At 38.1% G+C, this 19,244-nt stretch overlaps 1 protein-coding gene across 1 annotated transcript in view; it reads right to left on the bottom strand.

Annotated features, from left to right (window-relative positions):
• The window catches only part of HIBADH (3-hydroxyisobutyrate dehydrogenase), a 159,392-nt gene that overhangs the window by 122,475 nt on the left and 17,673 nt on the right, over positions 1–19,244 (bottom strand). The window contains exons 3-4 of the mRNA XM_042781550.1: positions 7,335–7,444; positions 4,419–4,540 (exon numbers count right to left, since the gene is read on the bottom strand). Of these exons, the coding sequence (XP_042637484.1) occupies positions 4,419–4,540; positions 7,335–7,444 (232 nt within the window). The remainder of the gene's footprint in view (positions 1–4,418; positions 4,541–7,334; positions 7,445–19,244) is intronic.

The following is a 19,244-nucleotide window of genomic DNA, read 5'->3' as shown; positions in this document are numbered from 1 at the left end:
CACGCAAATTCTTCTGCTAGTTGGGGTTTAGTCCAAATCTGCATCCTTTCCTTCAAGGCTCAGGGGTCCAAGATTATCTTCTGTGTCTGTATTTATTGGTTTCCCTTTTCTTTGTTGAAGAGGGTCTGTGCAATCCTTCTGCCTAGTCCGCCATCTTGCCCCTGGATGTGCAAGTATTTTTTAAAAAACTCTGAGATCCAGGACAGATGAGAGATTTGGGAAAAGAATAAAAAGGGGGGAATTTTAAGGTCTTCACTCAAATTTTCTTAAATATTCCATAACTGATGAAAATAGAATCTCTATAAAACTGTGGACCATTTTGGGTATCTAAAACTATCTTAGTGTCCTGGTCCTCTTGTGCTGCTCTAACAAAAAAAATACTACAAATGGATGGCTTCAACAATCAGGGGTTTATTCTCTTACAGTTTAGGAGGCTAGAAGTCCAAGTTCAAAGTACAAGCTCTAGAGGCTAGGCGAAGGCCGCTCGACTTTGGGCTTCAGCACTGCCTCTTGCTCCCAGCCCACCGAAGCTGGAGGTTTCTCTAAACTCAGGCAGCTGCTAATTGCTGAGGCTGACAAACCCAAGGTCGATAAGTAAAATGGCACAGTCTCCAAATTATCAAGCAACATGGCAGGTCACTAATTCAAGTCCATTAACAGTCCCAAGATTGGCAGACAATACGGCAGGCCACCGAGATGAAAACTCGACCAAATTCAGGATCCAAATGTGCCAAAAGCACATTTGACCTTTCTCAAAGCTGCTGCTTACATACTGGAAGCAAACCATATCCCTAAGGCAGCTACTCAGCTGCTCACGGTGGCTTCCACCATGAGTTGATTACCAGTCTCATCCTGGAGAATAACTACACCCAGCTGCCTAGCCACTCAACCAGGCCCAGCAAAGTTGTAAGCCATGTTTTTCCTACATCCCTTTTATTTAATTTTATTTAGTTAAAATATAATAATTTTCAAGCAAGCCTATTTAATATACAGCAAGTTTTCTCTATTTTCTTTTAATTCAGAGAGTGGAGCCATTTTAATCTACCATATTAAAAACATGAAAATAATACCTATGAAAAAATTAATATAAGTAAGTTTCTATTATATATTGGCCAATCTCATAATGATCGTGTATCAACTAGTAATTATCATAAACCAACACTACACTAAAGCTTTCAATCTAAGAGATAGCTCAGATTGAAGCATATTCACAAATGTGCTATCAGCAGATTCACACTCTAAAACTACAAGCCAGAGCTGAAAAGTAGCTTAATAATAAGAAGAGTAATTTCAAAGTTTTCTCACAAATGAAATTCACATTTTAAAAGAAAAAACATTTAAAAGTCAAACTGGTGTTCCTCTTTATGAAGTATTAATTTCAGGCTGTATTCTTAAAGCAAAAGAAGATCAACCAACAGCAAGAATATATGTTGTTCAATCATGGGAGAATAGAAGGGCTCTGTATGCACAGGGAGACAGCTCAGGGGGCAGGAGTGCATGGAGGGAAGGACACAGGGAAGAGATGACTATGGGGAGGAAGTAGGAGGGGAGCTGTTGCACTGTAGGAAATTACAGTCAATGTCATGAGACAAAGTGTATGTAAGCTGCTGTATGGAAAGTGTATTTGCTCTGTAAACTTTCACCCAAATCACAATTAAAAAAACAAAAAAGAATACATGTTGTTGTGAGGTGCAGTTGAGTTTGTTCTGACTCATAGTAACACTTTGTGTAACAGAATGAAACACTTCCCGGTCCTGTGCCTCTTCACAATCGTTGCTATGCTTGAGACCATTGACACAGCCACTGTGTCAATCTATCTTGTTGAAGGTCTTCCTCTTTTTCACTGACTTTCTACTTTACCAAACATAATGCCCTTGTCCAGGGACTGGTCCCTCCTGATAACATGACCAAAGTACATGAGATGAAGTCACCATCCTCAGTTCTAAGGAGTATTCTGGCTGTACTTCTTCCAAGACAGCTCTATTCATTCTTCTGGCAATCCATGATACAGTCAATATTATTTTTCAACACCACAATTCAAAAGCATTAGTTCTTCTGTGGTCTTCCTTGTTCAATATCCAGCTCTCACATGTATATAAAGCCATTGAAAATACTATGGCTTGGGTCAGGCACACCTTAGTCTTCAAAATGGCATCTTTGGTCTTAAACACTTTTAAGATGTCCTTTTTAGCAGATTTGCCCAATGCAACGTGTCATTTGATTTCCTGACTCTTGCTTCCATGGATGTTGATTATGGATCCAAGTAAAATGAAATCTTTGATAATTTCGATCTTTTCTCCATTTATCAAGATGTTGCTGATTGGTCTAGTTGTGAGGATTTTTGTTTTCTTTATGTCGGGGGTGATATATACCGAAAGCTGTAATCTCTGATCTTCATTAGTAAGTGCTTCAAATCCTCTTCACTTTCAGCTAGCAAAGCTGTGTCATCTATATATCGCAAGTTGTTAATGACTCTTCCTTCAACCCTGATGTCCCATTCATCTTCATATAGTCCAAATTCAGGATTATTTCTCAGCATAGAGAATGAATATGTAAAGTGAAAGAATACAACCCTGATGCATACATTCTTGATTTTAAACTACACAGAATCCCCTTGTTCTAATCAAACCACTTATTAATTTCCTCCTGTATAAAGAAACATCAACTGTTCATAAGTATTTTATAATCAAAGTGCTTATACCACATTATAAAATTTTTTGTACTTAAGTCCTACTTAACCAATTTAATACAACAATTTAAAGAATTAACAATTATTTATACCTGCGTCTATATCCAAAAGTGGTCTGGGATATAAAACAAAACAGGACAATTAAATTCCTTATGAAAAATTAAAATGGAGTTATTTCATTTTGTTACTTTTTTAATTTCAAATACCACAATCAACCTAATATAATTGGAATAAAATTGCTATTCTATTGTGTACTGCTATACTGGTGACATAATGGATAAGGCATTTGGCTGCTAACCAGAAGGTCAGTGGTTCAAACCCACCAGCTGTTCCACTGAAGGAAGATGGGGAAATCTACTTCTGTAAAGATTTACAGCCTCAGAAACCCAGTGTGGGTTGCTATGAGTCAGAACTGACTCAATGGCAGCAAGTTTGGAGTTTCGTTTTTTTTGTATGTATGTTGTTTGTTGTTACGTGCTGTTGAGTCGCATACGACTCATAGTGTACTTTATATGTGTACATATATATATGTCTATACACACACACACAGAGACACACACACACGTGTTGTTGTTGTTGTTATTTGCTGTCGAGTCGGCCCCCGACTCATAGTGACCCCTCCTTGGGTTTCCGAGGCAGTATCACTTCGGAAGTAGGATTGCCCAACCTTCCTTCCGAGGAGTGGCTGGTGGGTTTGAACCACCAACCTTCTGGTTAGCAGTCAAGTGCCTTAGGCACTATGCTACCAGAGCTCCTCACACACACGTATACACACATATATACACATATATATATATGTTATCAGATATATCTATACACACACACACACACACATATATATATATGTTATCAGATTACATAGTAATTTTGGAAAACTTGGAAATTACTAAAAATTATAAAACCTACAATCCTTCCATCTCAAAATTAATACCCGGCATAATAACTTTTACAATTTCATTAGTGGATCTCCTTGTCTTCTATGGAGATGACCATATGATTTTTTAAAGTATGCTAATATAGAGAATAATATCTATGGATTGTCTAATATTAAGCCATCTCTACATACATAAGATAAACAAAACTTGGTTTAATGTTTGATCTCCTTTAACATAGTTGGATTTGGTCTGCTAATAAAATTTTTTAAAATTTTTACTTCTATATTCATGACTGAAACAGACCTATAATTTTTTCTCTTTCATCATGTTTGACTGGTTTAAGTACCAGACTTATTCATATCTTGAGTTGGGAAATAATTCCCCTTTTTCTCTTGTCTAGAAATGTTTGTACAAATTGAGATGATCTGTTCCTTGAACTTTTAGTAACACTCAACCTTAAAACCATTGAGGCTTAATGATTCTTAAGTGAAAAGATTTTTTTTCTGTTTTACCACTGCTTCGATTTCTTTAACAGTTACAAGATAATTCAAACTAATTATTTCTTGAATCAGTTCTGGTAAGTTTTTCAAGGCATAGATTTATCTCTACCCTCAGCAATTTAGACCAAAAATCCATGACTCTTCAAGGCTGACATCCTTTTATCTGAAAATAGAACCAGCAATCTATCTACCTTAAGAGTACTAAATAACATAAATCTGTTTCATTTCATTTTTATTTTGAGTCAGGAAAGAGAGAATCTTGCAACAGCTCTAAAAAATAACTGGAGATATCAACCATAATTGCTACTTTTGACAAACAGGAGTACGTAGGTATATATTTCAGCTACCACTTACCACCAGAAACAGGGGCATCCATGAAAACTGCTCCCATTTTCTCCACTTCTTTAGCCAACTCTTTCGAAACTGTAGGATCTATAGTACTGGAATCTATTAATAATGAGCCTTTCTTCACGTTCCTATGTATATTAAGAAAAATACTTATAGTTTATTACTCTGAATAAATATTTCATGTAATCACCTATAGAATCAGAGGCTACTAAAAGCTGCCAGATACCAAGAAAATCTTTGGTTTAGTATTAAAAACATGATTAGTAAGATTGGTTGAAAATTTCATTCATTTTCAGATCAATTATAGTTCAAAGTAAACCTAAACTCTCCCAAACAAATAAAAAAATTCTATCAAACTAAATGGTATAAATTCTGGTGTATACCACCACACGGTATAACTACATGGTTTCAGCTGAAGTACATACTAACCACTAGTAATATAGGTAAGGCTAAAATGTAAGCAATTTAAAATATCTATTAACTTTAAAAGGGCTATTTGATAGGATTTAATGTTGTTTGTAAAGTAACTGGGTCTTAAAAAAGTAATTTATTTGTCTTTAACAAATAGTATTGCAAATGTCATTTCCACTAGTTAGAATAAAGATAAGCAATTGAAATTGAGTCATTGGCATCTGGGTGGTATATTACTCTTAAACTAAACTGTAACTTTTTCAAGACAAAATTAAGACATTAGACAAGTAGAAGGGCAAATCTACAAATAAACCTAGAAATTTCACAGCAGATCAAGTATTTTTGTTCTTTATTTACCATATACATATATATAAAGGGAAGCAGTCTTTTCATCATATCAGACTTTACATTAATGCTTAAATGGCATTGCTGTAGTAAAACATTTTTTCCTTAAGTACAGAATATATACCTAGATAGTTCCCTTATACTCACTGACTAGGAAACTGACCTGTATTATAATTTATTTAAAGGGCTATGGCTAACCTTTAATTCAAACTTCCCAAAGTTCTTACTATAGATATACTAACCCAAATGACTTATAATCACAGTTATGATTGAAAAAGTAGAATTGAGTATAAATACTGAGAGGGAAAGACAAAGACTACTAAAAATAGAAGCAAAATTTTACTATAGAGAAAAACAGAACACAAAACCATTTAAACAACAATTTTTAGATATGTGAATTGATCAGGTTCATATACAATGCTTAGGTACGTTCCATAGAAGAGAAACCGTTTACTCAATATACAGAGTTTCATTTTATGTAACCTGAAAAATAAGGATTAAGTTTACCAGCCTTCTATGATATTAATATTTTAAAGATCTTAAATCTTTAACACAAATGGGAAATCATCTCAAAAATTAGACATGTATTAGAAGTGGGGAAATAATCCTAGAAAACAGAAAGAACCACCCATGAGAAGCAAATTATAGTTAAAGAGGAAGCCAAACTCTGAAAGCACTCCCTGGCCAGGACTGTTCTGGAAGCCAGTTACTGTATTCCTCAGTAAAAGATATTAATAAATGTAGGGCTGTGTCTTCACACAAGTTTTTAGTAACTTTCCCCTGAGAGGCAGAGCAGAGCCATAATTGGAAGAGACTAGGTAGTGAGGCAGCTAGGACTTCTCAGGACCACACACACTGTGGACCTGCAGGTTCCATCCAAAATAAGTGTTTTCAACCTTCCCTGGAATCTAAACATTTATCTTATCAGTTTTCTGCCTAATATCTGAGTGTCCTTTTGCTTCCTAGTTTTCTAAAACAATTCAATTTCCAAAAGCCTCAAAATTCATGTATTAGTTTCACGAAATTAAACACTTCTTTTAGCTCTTCATGAGTCTACAGGGCCCACTCACTTGTCCTAGCTCTTTACTGATGCTTAAGAACAAAACACGTTTGAAATAGGAACCAGTAAGAACAGAAAATTAAGCTGGGAATGCAACCACTGGGATCCTAACATAACCACAAGGGTTTGGCAATAAGCAGTAATTAACCAAAAGATTCTCAAAGCCAAGTAAAGATAGGCACTGGCTCGGAAACTCTCACCTAATATTTTACTTAAAGAGCTCCTATGAATCTTTAATTTGAACTTCCCAAAGTTCTCACTACAGATGTACTAACCCAGAAGACATACAATAACTTTTTATTATACAGTAAAACCTACAAAAGCTGGAACCTATGTCAGGCAGAAACCTGAGGAGGATAACTCAAATATTTTCCACTAATAGGCAGCAACAGAAAAGCTGCTAAGCTGCACACTGTCAAAGGCGGAAAACTTGACAGACCCAGAAAAACAAGGCCGTCCCATCGAGTTCCACCTCTCACAGGTTTCACTGTGTAATAAAATATTAAATAACGGTGGTTTCCAAAGTTTGGCTTTGTGTTTCATAGCAACTTTTTCCTCAATTTCTACAAACCATAAGAAAATTATGCATATAATAGCTCTACAGTTTAAAATACAAGCTTTAAAAACCTATTAAACATGTTACAAGTGAAAAGGCAGCTGATAAGTTTAATGCAAAAGAGTTAAAGGAAAGAAACATGAACAAAAAATTTAATCCCAAATGTGGGTTAGTGGAGGAAGAACATGGTCACATACTTAACGTTAAACCAAACCAAACTCACTGCCCTCGAGTTGGATCTGACTCATAGTGACCCCTCCTTGGGTTTCCAAGGCAATATCACTATGGAAGTAGATTGCCCCATCTTCCTTCCAAGAAGTGGCTGGTGGGTTTGAACGACCAGCCTTCTGGTTAGCAGTCAAATGCCTTAGGTATTACGCCACCAGAAAAAAAACCTCTATAATGAGAGAGAAACCATGCCATTCACTTGTAGAACTAAGAAAACAGTATAGAAAAGGTTTAATAAACATAACTGCCATTTTCTAATAGTTCTGACATCTATAAAATTCATGAGCTATCACAACAATATCCACAGTTAAGAAATACATACTTTAGAATTCCATTTGCTCCAGAATAAACTTCTATTGCATTCATACTGGTGGGAAGCATTGTAATAATTCTGTCAGCTTTTTCAGCTACATCTGCTGGAGAAGACACCACCTTTAAAAAAAAAAAATTGCAAAGGCACATTATTTCAACTGAAAGGTAAGTAGCTTCTAGAACACGAGATCTACTTTTTCTGAGGTCCTGTAAGAAGACAGTGAACAAAAATTAATGTTTGTATGCAAATAACTCACACACTAAAAAAAAAGATTTGCTGCCTAAAATAAGGAGTTCATTTCTTATGCACACATACAGATAGATGCAGCTTCTACGGAATCAAGAATAAAGTACTGTTTACTTTAAAGAGTATGAAGGGAGCAGAGGGAAAAAGGGCAAAACCCAACAGTCCTGGAAACAGACACACTTCTCACGGGTTCCTCCAGTTTAGATTCTTAAACAGCATACTTTTTAATCCATGCTTTGACTAAGTATAAGAAAAACATTTTATCACAACAGGGCTGGTAGCCCAACTAAAGGATTCACAGGTGATTTGGTGGCCAGCAAAATACCTCAACCCCCAATCAGCACCATCCTCCAGTCTCTATTTTCAGACCAAAGAAACAAAAGTTAAGTCTGTATCAGAAAAGGGTGGGGCAGGGATTATGGGAAGATGGTGGCATGAGCAGGATCATAAGATCCTGATCCTCCCCACAAAAAGCACCAAGAAAAGCACCTACAAGTCCATATTCATCACTGTAAGAACTCTGAAATGGTAGTCAGAAGGATAATGGCAAGGAATACAAACTGAATTGAAAACAATTCCTGTTTCTGCAGGAATTGATGCTGCTGTAAGCACTGTATTCAGAGTGAATTGACCAAGCTAACACATTGTACAATTCTAAAGGCCTGGCTTCAAAAAGGTATCACAAGGCACACACACAAACAAACTGGAAATGATGGCCCACCCAAGGGAGTAAGATAAAAACAAAACAAAACCTACTGTCATTGAGTCAATTGTGACCCATAGTGACCCTACAAAACAGAGGACAGAACAGAACTGCCCTATTGGGGTTCCAAGTCTATAATCTCTATAGAAGCCAGAGAGCGGCTGGTGGGTTTGAACCTATCGACTTTATGGTTAGCAGCTGCACCATCAGGGCTTGTAGGGAACAAGGCAAAAGGAGAAAAATTGTATTTATGAAAGCCTGAATGATGAGCAGATGGGAAGAATATAATACGACAATATTAAATAAGAGCAAAGAACTAAAGGAAAACACAAAGAAGAGGTCAAAACAAGGACATAAGCCCTTCCTGCAGTGACTATGAGTACTACCACAAAGGCTGGCAGTGTGAGCTACCAGAATTCACGTGGAAACTACACAACACAGATACACAAAAAGGCATCAAGGCACTCTCATTTTCAGCCCTCAATTCCACTTCAATAATGACCATAACCATACTGTAAAGGAACATTGTTCTATCTGTCCTCCATTGCTATCTCTGTATGTGTGCATGCATTATGTTGGTAAATGTACTCTCTTTCATATCTTCCCCTCCCTCAACTGTCTTGCACTTTCTCTCACATATACACCTGGACACACTTGGCCAGTCAGCAAAAAAGGAGGTCAGAGACAAGGGAGCTCATTCTTTGACTTAAATTCTCCTTTAATAGAAGGAATCCATCACCTCAAGGGTCACCAAAGCACCTCTAAAGTCTCTTCTCTCTTTGTTTAAAAAAAGATAAAGGACTATCAGCAGAAAATTGAAGGCTTTTCCATAGAATGATTTACATAAATATTAGAAACTGAACATAGTTTCTACTAGAAAGTGTGAGCTGACACGTAAGCATCTTAGGAATGGGAATGCCTCTGCTTTTCATGTGGAGGAAGTTTAAATGACATTTTCTTTTTGTCTTTGATGTGCAGTTGATGAAAGTGAAAGGATGGGAAGTCAAACATAGTATGTAACCTAAATATTATGAGCTAGAAACATTACATTCAATTTTTCATAAGAGACTTGTAGTTTCTAAATAAAATTCTAGATAAATGCAGTTTTAACATAAAGCAATTTCATAAGTCATTCTTTAAAATTTCAGACAATCAAGTATCTTATGAACAGGATAGGAAATGATATAAAACTTGTCAGATCCTAAAACAATGAAGGGTATTTTCTTGTTCAATACTTCATTTAGAAGGCAATGCAGCATCTCAGAATCCACAATGAAGTAAATTCAAGATGTCTATTTTGATATATAATGGGCACTTGCCACAAAGAATTTTTGAGGGGGGAGGGAGAGTATTTCCTGTCAAGTTCCAAAGAAATACATAAGTTATAAGAAAATCTTAACTATCCTCAAATACTGAGATTCAAAAAGAGGCAACTATTCCTCTTTTCACTCAAGAAAAACAAAACTTAATAAGATGAAGGAAAAAAAAAGTTGTACGTCATAATTCTCTTCTCCTAGACTGTATCAAAAATAAAAGTTACTTAAAGAGCTCCCATCTGTTCATTCTTTACTTAAATAAAATAAACATAATGCAAAACAATAGCTACCTCTCAGTGGCCTCTCCTATTGCAGGTCTACCTCTCTAGATCTATAGGGTAAGCTATGAGGGCTAAGAGTCAATTTCAGAGGTTCTCTTAGAAATTGAGAGGAAACTGAAGGAAATTCAATTCCATCTAGATAACTCCTTGAGATGAGCCCGGGGGGGTGGGGCACCAACAATTAGTCCACAGATCTAACGGTGGTTCACACCTCTAAGCTGTTCATACCCCATGAACTGGCAGTGCCAAGTCATGCAACTGCCAACCAAGTTCATGGAGTGACCAATCAGCCCCCTGCATCCGCAGCATCTGCTTCTTGAGATGACTGGGTTGCCAGAGTCCTGCTAAACTTTGTCTTAGGTTATCTAGTGCTGCTTAACAGAAATACAAGTGAATGGCTTTAACAAACAAATTTATTCTCTCACAGTTTAGGAGGCTAGAAGTTCAAATTCAGGGTGCCAACTCTAGGGAAAGGCTTTCTCTCTCTGTTGGCTCTGGGGGAAGGTCCTTGTCTCTTGTCAACATCTGTGGGCCCAGCATTCCTTGGAGATCTACATGTGTCTTGGCATCAATCTTCCCCTAACTCTAGAAGGTTCTCAACACACTGACCTTAGATCCAAAAGATGTGCTTCCTTCCAGGATCTTCTTTCTTGGTGGTACTGAGGTCCCTCCTTCTCTGCTCACTTCTCTCTCCTTTTATCTAAGATAAAAAGTTTCCCTTGGGAAACTTATATAGCATCAGGACTATGACCTGAGTAAGGGTGTTGCATCCCATCCTAATCACTTGACAACTGATTGGTAGAGCACATCAGATCACATCATGGGGGATGATTACATCATTACAGAACTTCCAAATTACATCATTATATAACTGTCAAACCACTAAGACTCATGGCCCAACCAAGTGGACACTTATTTTGGGGGATACAATTCAATCCATTCAATCAATTATACTGGAAAGTAATGTCAAAGCTCACAGGCCCAGAAAAAAAAAAAAACACTATTATAGTGGTACCTGGAATGTCACCACTGTACTGACCACTACTCCATATCTAATTACTACATACATCTGGTACACTACAATAACAGTCTCTCATTTGCAACACAGAAAGCACGTTTACTAAGTAGACTGACATCTCACTACTTAAATTATCTTACCTTCAATATGATGACTTTAAGACTCTGAAATAATTGACTGATAAAACATGGCCACAGCTTAAAAGCTGGGGGAGAAACAAACCTTGTTACTAGTCTGCACTAAATACAAAAGCCTTCAGGAGCCAAAGTAATTACAGTCATTTCAATTACATTTCCTAATTAAATGGATAAGCAAAGACAGCATGGATCAGTGGAAAAGAACACTAATTTGGAAAGCCAGAGACCCAGGTTTAGTTCCAACTCAGTCATAAGTCATGTGTGATTCTGTGTAAACCACTAAACCTCTTGGGCTTCAGTTTCCTAGTCTATAAAACAAGAACAGTGATTTGGGTTATCTTTAAGAGTTTCCATCTCCAAAGACTTAGGCAGAGAAATTTATTTCCCCTTTATCACAAATGTAAGTCCTTTTATTGGTGTTGCTAGTTGTCATCAAGTTGATTCTGACTCATGGAGACTCCATGTGTGTCAGAATAGAACTGTGCCTCACAGGTCTTCAATGGCTTTTTTCAGAAGTAGACAGCCAGGCCTTTCTTCCAAGGTGTCTCTGTATGGACTCTAACCTGCAACCTTTCAGCCAGCAACCAAGCCCATTAACCATCTTCACTATCTAGAGACTTGACACAGCCCCTATGAAAAAGGGCTGACAGGATAGGAAGCTTCTGCAATGACTCAGTATAGATACGTAGCATTCTCACTCACTGCTGTCGAATCCTTCCCAACTCACAGTGAGCCCTCCTTGGGTTTCCAAGGCATTATCCCTACAGAAGTAGATTGCCCAATCTTCCTTCTGAGGAGTAGCTGGTGGGTCTGAACAACTAGCCTCCTGGTTAGCAGTCAAGTGCTTTAGGCAGGACTCAAACCATGCAAGTCTTCACACCTTCACATGTATGGACAGTCACTGACCTGCTGAGTCTGGGCAATGGCTCTGTTCTAATTGCTGGGGCTGTTCCAGACAGATCTCTTGCCAATTCCAATTGTCTCATTCTTTCACTATCATGAGTTAAAATGACTCCAGTTTTTCAATTATCTCAATTTTGACTATAGGAGATTGGCTGTCTTGTATATCACAATATCTAAAGTCCTTAAGAATTCTTGTGGCCAATTTCTCTGAATTTAACTTTGATTGATCTGCACGCCAACAAGTGTCAATGGCACACGTGTAATATAAAGAGCAAGGGATTGGATAGATTAAAGCCAAATCTGCTTTGCTGCAGGGGTCGGGGTGGTCAACAGGGTCAAAAGTAATCTGCGGAAACTGCATCTCCTTTTTATATATCCAATGGAAAGAAACAACCATTAACATGGTTGCTTTATATTAAGAAAAATTCTTGCTGTCTCTTACAGACAACACAGTCACTTAAGACAAATTCAGCATTGCTTCCAAGTTAGCCAAGTAGAGGGGTAACAGACACTTGCAAAGAGACAAGATTAATATGACCTTGTTAATTTGCTACTCCTATGTGTTTTAGTCTTTCCAAGTAGAAAAGGACAGTTACTTCAAAATTACATTACACTTGAAAAACTGACAAAAACATTTTGTGCCTACATTTTAAAACATTTCACCAACAATGTTGGAGCCCATGCAGCAAGAGGTTTTTAAAGTTCTCATTTAACAAGACCTGAGTGGATGCCAGGTTACATCCCAAGAGAATCACTTAACAAAACATGTTCAGCCTTAAAACTCAGGAACAAGAAAATGGTTTCCAAGTTTTTAAAGAGAAAACAAAGGAAAAGAGACTCCAGTCAAGCCTAGTTCAACCTGAAGGCTCACAGAGGAACGGTGCATACTTCCCCACACTTCTGGCACACATTAGCAAGATCTCCAAAGAAAATCCTGTTGTTGTGTTGTTATGTGCCGTCGAGTCGGACCCGACTCGTAGTGATCCCTCCTTGGGGTTCCAAGGCAGTATCACTACGGAAGTAGATTGCCCCAACTTCCTTCTGAGGAGTGGCTGGTGGGTTTGAACCGCCAGCCTTCTGGTTAGCAGTCAGGTGCCTTAGGCACTATGCTACCAGAGCTAGACAATCAAAATGAGGCATAAGTCACTTGCCCCTGACACTAGGGTTTAAAAAGAGAAATCAGAATATTCCACAAAATAAAAGTGGGACAGAAAAAGACAGTATAGAATAGATTCTCAACAAGGATGAAGTCAAATTACTTTTTTCTAGTTTGGTTTTAATTTTAATCATAGAGTAAGAATAGTGGTTTGGGTTACTTCATTTAAGCGTATATCTACAATTCTTGTCCAAGGCACTCTGGATTTGGTGATTCAGCCAACAGTGTGTATGTGTGTGTGTGCACGCGTGCGCATGTATGGGGGGTGTTGGAGGGAATGAAGAGTTTGGAGAAATACAGATATAACAACAGAAGCAGCAGCAGTAGTAATGGTAGTAGTATTAGCAGCAGTAACAGCACTTTCTATGTGCCACGTGCTCTAAGACTACAAGCAAGGTATTATTATCCCATTTTATGTTATTGTTGTTGTTGTGTGCCGTGGAGTCAGACCTGACCCATAGCGACCCCTCCTTGGTTTTCCAAGGCAGTATCACTACGGAAGTAGATTGCCCAACCTTTCTTCCGAAGAGTGGCTAGTGGGTTTGAACCGCCAGCCTTCTGGTTAGCAGTCAAGTGCTTTAGGCACTACGCTACCAGAGCTCCTTCTCATTTTATAGGATGAGGAAATTTAAGTAGAGAGAGGTTAAGTAATCTGCCTTAAGTCACACAGCTAGCACATGGCAAAGCAGAGATTTGAGCCCAGGAAGTCTGGTTCCCAGGCTTATGTTCTAACTACCATATTCACAATTTACTGATTCATAATTTCTTATATATGAAGGCCTGATAATTAAGTTGGTTACATTCTTAGAAAAGATGCTAAAGGTTGAATGATACACTGTGGGTAAAACCTGAATTTTCTGGAAAAACAAAGATATAAATAATAAGGGATGCTGAAAGAAGAATGTCCAATTTTTTTAATGGAGATGAGCACAAATAATAAATTCAACCAATTATAAATGCTCTATCAGAATAGGTTGACATTTAGAGACATAAATAAGCTGATTAAATACAATCATTTAGAGACATAAATAAGCTGATTAAATACAATCAATCACATAAGACTTACTTAATACATCAAAGTTTTTATTTCCTTCATAACCCATTTAGTATTTTTTACTACTAGTCAGAGCTTAAAGAAAAATCTCCAGGATCACATCATTCTTAAGCACTTCTTCATCTGGAACATCAGGTGACCATCGTGTATCCTGAGGGAAGGGAGGAGCTTGCATAAGGAAAGTTGAGCCAAGAGGCTGACAAAAACTATGTTAGATTTTATCTGTGCTGCTAAACTCAGTTGTGCCTGAGGTCAGACCACGCTCTAGCTCTTCAGTTACATAAAACAATAAATCCCCAAGTTGTGCTTTTGAAAAAAGACACAGCACTTCTTCAAGGACACTTCTGAGGATCTTTAGAACCAGTTCACTGTTTTTGATCCAGATGTGTCTATTTTGGTACTTATTCTTCCTGCAAATTCCCCCACTGAAAGCACAGCTGACATTAGAAATCAACTGGCCAGGCCTCTGTATGTAGTCTTTGGAGGAGGGTGGGGAAGTGTTTTCTCTGGCTGCCACCTCACCAGTCACTTGACATGGTAAACAGAGGGGAGAAGTGGCAGACATCTCTCCTTACAATGTATGAGTCAACTCTATACTTTGAATTTTTTAGCCCTTAATACTTTCACTGCACTGTTATGCACAATGGCAGGAAGTTTCAAGATTTTCACCTACATTTTGTCCTCCTATTCCAAATCTTGTCCTTGCCTTATAGCAGAATGACTTACTTTCTTTTTCATGGAACATTTAAGAAATAAATTAAGTGCGAGAGACGTGCTGCTGAGACGTGAGAGACACGTGCTGCTGAGAGACTGCTGGCTGCTAAGTGAGATGGAAGGCTGTGAGAGACTGAGTGCATTTCTGAACCTGAATTGTAACCTGTTGCTTCCCTAAGAATCCCCATAATCTGTGAGTTCTGTATGGCCACTGCAGCAAATTATCGAACCCAGCAGAGAGGTGGTGGCTGCTGCAGGAAGAATAGTTGGTCAAAGGGCTGGAGGAATGCAGCATGTTTGGCCTCGCAGATTAGGCTTTGGGCTACTGATAATGATTCTGTCTTCTTCTTGTGGGGTGAGAGGAGGTCAAAAGATGGCTCCTCCTTGCCCCTTTGGCGCACGTCCTCTTCTGAATCCAGCTTGCACCTCTGGAAGTTCTCTGTCAATATACTGCTGCAACCGATTTTGAATTATCTTCAGTTAAGATTTTACTTACATGCGATATTAATGACATTGCTTGATCATTTTCACATTCTGTGGGATCACCTTTCTTTGGAATGGGTACAAATATGGATCTCTTCCAGTCAGTTGGCCAGGCAGCTGTCTTCCAAATCTCTTGCCATAACTGAGTGAGTGCCTCCAGTGGGGCATCTGTTTGTTGAAACATCTCAATGGGTATTCCGTCAATTCCTGGGCCTTGTTCTTCACCAATTCCTTCAGTGCAGCTTCAACTTCCTCCTTCAATATCATTGGTTCTTGATCATATGCAACCTCCTGAAATGGATGAAGACCTACCAGTTCTTTTTGGTACAGTGACTCTGTGTATTCCTTCCATCTTCTTTTGATATTTCCTGCATCATTCAATATTTTGCCCATAGAATCTTTCAATATTGCAACTCAAGGCTTAAGTTTTTTCCTCAGTTCTTTCAGCTTGAGAAATGCCAAGTGTGTTCTTCCCTTTTGGTTTTCTAACTCCAAGTCTTTGCACATTTCATTATAGTAATTGGCTTTTTCTGCTCGAGCTGCTTTTTGAAATCTGTTCAGCTCTTTTATCTTGTCATTTCTTCCATTTGCTTTGGCTATTTCTGCTCAAGGGCAAGTTTCAGAGTGTCTTCTGTCATCCATTTTGATCTTTTCTTCTTTTCTCGTCTTTTTAATGAGACCTCTCGCTTTCTTCATGTATGATGTTCTTGATGTCATTCCACAATTCAGAACTTACTCATCCAAGTTAATGTTACCTTTTAAAGTAGCATTCTTCAAATGACACTGTCACTGTTTACAACATTTTCTGTTTTGCCAACATAAATCATTTATCAATAAATTTTTCACTTTATGATGACAGGATACTTTCCCTCAAGTCCAAGGCTTTTTCACTTTTTATCCTTCCCACTTCATTCATCCAAGTTTCATATCCTCCTACACTCCCTTGCTGTTAGACTTAATACTCTTTAGAGTCAAGACACTTAGTGAACAAGAGATGTGAGAGAAGACAGTGCAGAAAGAGGATCCTGTCTTCCAGGCTTATATCCTCAGTGTAAATTGACAGACCTTCCCGCAGCTTCCCAAAGAACTCTGCCCACAGTGTGTTGAGGGTAGGAGTGGGAGCTGCAGATAAGAAATCCTCTAAAAGCCAGAGGCAAAGGAAGTCTTTGGTCCTCACTAATCTGGGAGGGTCAGCTCTCCAGAACCCATCTTCTTTCCTCATACCCACTTATATATCATAAGGAAGAGGAAAAAGAGGAGCACATGGTACACTGGAGAATAAAGTATGTTGAATTGGATGTGGTTTTAGTCCTTAAGTTGCCAAGGCCAACTAATATCATAATGAAGCTTCTACTAAAATTACAATTTGAATATAACAAAGTGCTGAGGCAGTTTTTGAAGAGGAAAAAATAGTAAATAATTAACTCTTAGGAGTCACGTCATTTTTGACAGGGAATTACAGAAATACTGTATTACAGAAATACTATATATATTCTTTGCTCACTGCTAAAGGGGCAGGGAGGCCACATCTTCTGACATCCTCCAACCCCACAAGAGGAAAACAGAATTACCATCAATAGTCCAAGGCCTATTCCTGCAAGGCCAGACATGCTGCTGCCCTCCAGCCCTTCAATCAACCCTTATACCAACTGTTCCTCCCGCAGCACCCACCACTTTCCTGCTGGGTTCGATAATTCACTGCAGTGGCCACACAGAACTCACAGATCATGGGGTTTAATAGGGAAGCACCAAGCTACAATTCAAGTTCTGGAACAATGCTCAGTCTCTCTCAGCCTGTTGTCTCGCAGTCAACAGTCTCTCACAGTCTCTCTCCCAGCAGTATGTGTCTCTCAGTATCTCTCTCAGCAATGCATGTCTCTTGCATCTCTTTCCCAGCAATGCATGTCTCTCAGGAGCATGTTTCTCTTAGCAGCACATCCTTTTCAGCCAACAGTCAGAGAGACTTCTGCCTCTACGAGGCATCCTTTTGAGCCTGGCAGAGTGGCCAAACTAGCCAATCATAACACCGGAATTCTAAGCACCTGAGAGACAGTGAACTTCCCAGAACATTGCTTGTGCCACTCTCAACAGAAATACCCCAGGTGGATAACTTTAATAATCAGGAACTTCTCAGTTGCTCACAGCAAATTCCACCACGGAGTTTACAAAGACTTATGACTAGAAAAGCCATACCAGGTAATTTAGTACACCACACTCACCTACTAATAGTACTGATGAAGTCTGAAATTAAAGTCATGGAGACAATGTCTGTAAGATTTCTGGTTGAAATTTGAAGGTTTTTTAGGACAGAATCAATTACCAAGTGCTCCTCTTGATCTAAAGGAGAACTCTCTCGAAACCTGTAAATTAAGGCTCTACTATTCCAGGAAATTGTTCCTTTGTCTTCATTCTTCAGCTGAATAAATGCTACCATTCTTCTACTGTCTCAATGTCTTTTCTTCAGAGAGAACTGTCCTAACTGCCCCCTTACCCAATGTAATGCATATTTTCTCATTAAAAACGAGTAAGACTACTTTTTCTTTAGACTTCACACTATCTGGAATCACACATTTGTGTGCTTTGATAGTCAAACATCCCTTTTATTGGCCCCAAAGGCAAGGACAATGATATTTTGTTCTGGGCTATATTCCCAGTGCCTGGCACATAGAAAGTACCCAAGAACTTCTATTAAATTAGTGAATTAATAAAGGTCCTCTCCTCTGTTTTGCTAAGAATTTTACAGTGGCCCTAACTCATAGTTATTAGATCAATAAAAAGTAATTTTTCTTAAAAAAGGAGGGACTCTGGCATTATGTCATTTGACTAGAGAGGCAAATAGTTGTGTACAGCAGATGTGAAACTAGGTCTTATAGGAACTAACTACAGGAATTTATAGCTAGCACTTATACACAATATAAGTATCAAACACTATTTTAATGTTTGTGCCAAATGCTTGTCAAGCTTTGTAATATTAACTCATTTAATCCTCACAACAACCCTACAAGAAAAGTATTATAATATATTCTTCTCACACAGGAGAAAACTGAGGTATAGATTCATTAAATAAGTTACCCAAGATTGCAAATAATGAAGACAGATTCCAGATCTATTCTGGAAGAGTACCAATACTTGCCATTGCAACTTATTCTGTCTTCCCAACAATGACTTTTTTTTTTTTTTAATCCCAACAAAGCTGATGGGTGCAGAACCACACACTAAAGTGGGAATATATGATCAATGGCTTGACATTACCAATCCAAAGAGAATCTATGCCCTTTATTTTTAAATAGATAAAAGAACCATCAAGAAAGATACACACACAGTCCCTCAAAAATGTTTCATACACTTTGTTGTTGTTAAGTGCCATCAAGTTGGTTCTGACTCATTGTAACCTTATGTACAACAGAACAAAATACTTTCTGGTCCTGCACAATACTCACAATCATCACTATGTTTAAGCCCACTGTTGTAGCTAATGTGTCAATATGATTGAGGATTTTGAGGATTTTCCTTTTTCACTGACCCTCTACCACACGATATCCTTTTCCAGGGACTGGTCACCCTTGATAACATGTCCAAAGAACATGAGACAAAATCTCAGCATCCTCCCTCCGAAGGAGCACTGGGCTGTGTTTCATCCAAGACAGATCCGTTCATTCTTCTGGTAGAGTGCATTGTGTATTCACTATTCTTCACCTACATCAAAATTCAAATAATCAATTCTTCTCCAGTCTTCCTTATTCACTGTCCAACTTTCACATGCATTTGAGACTACTAGAAATATCAAGGCTAAGGTCAGGTGCATCTTAGCCCTCAAGGTGACATCTTTGCGTTTTAATACTTAAAGAGGTCATTTGCAGCAGATTTGCTCAATGTAATATATCCTTTTGATTTTTTTTTTCATTTTT

Source organism: Orycteropus afer, unplaced genomic scaffold (assembly GCF_000298275.1).
Source record: "Orycteropus afer afer isolate SDZICR_OR568_19922 unplaced genomic scaffold, OryAfe1.0 scaffold00008, whole genome shotgun sequence".
NCBI lineage: Eukaryota > Metazoa > Chordata > Mammalia > Tubulidentata > Orycteropodidae > Orycteropus > Orycteropus afer.
This window is presented reverse-complemented; position numbering and strand designations above follow the sequence as displayed.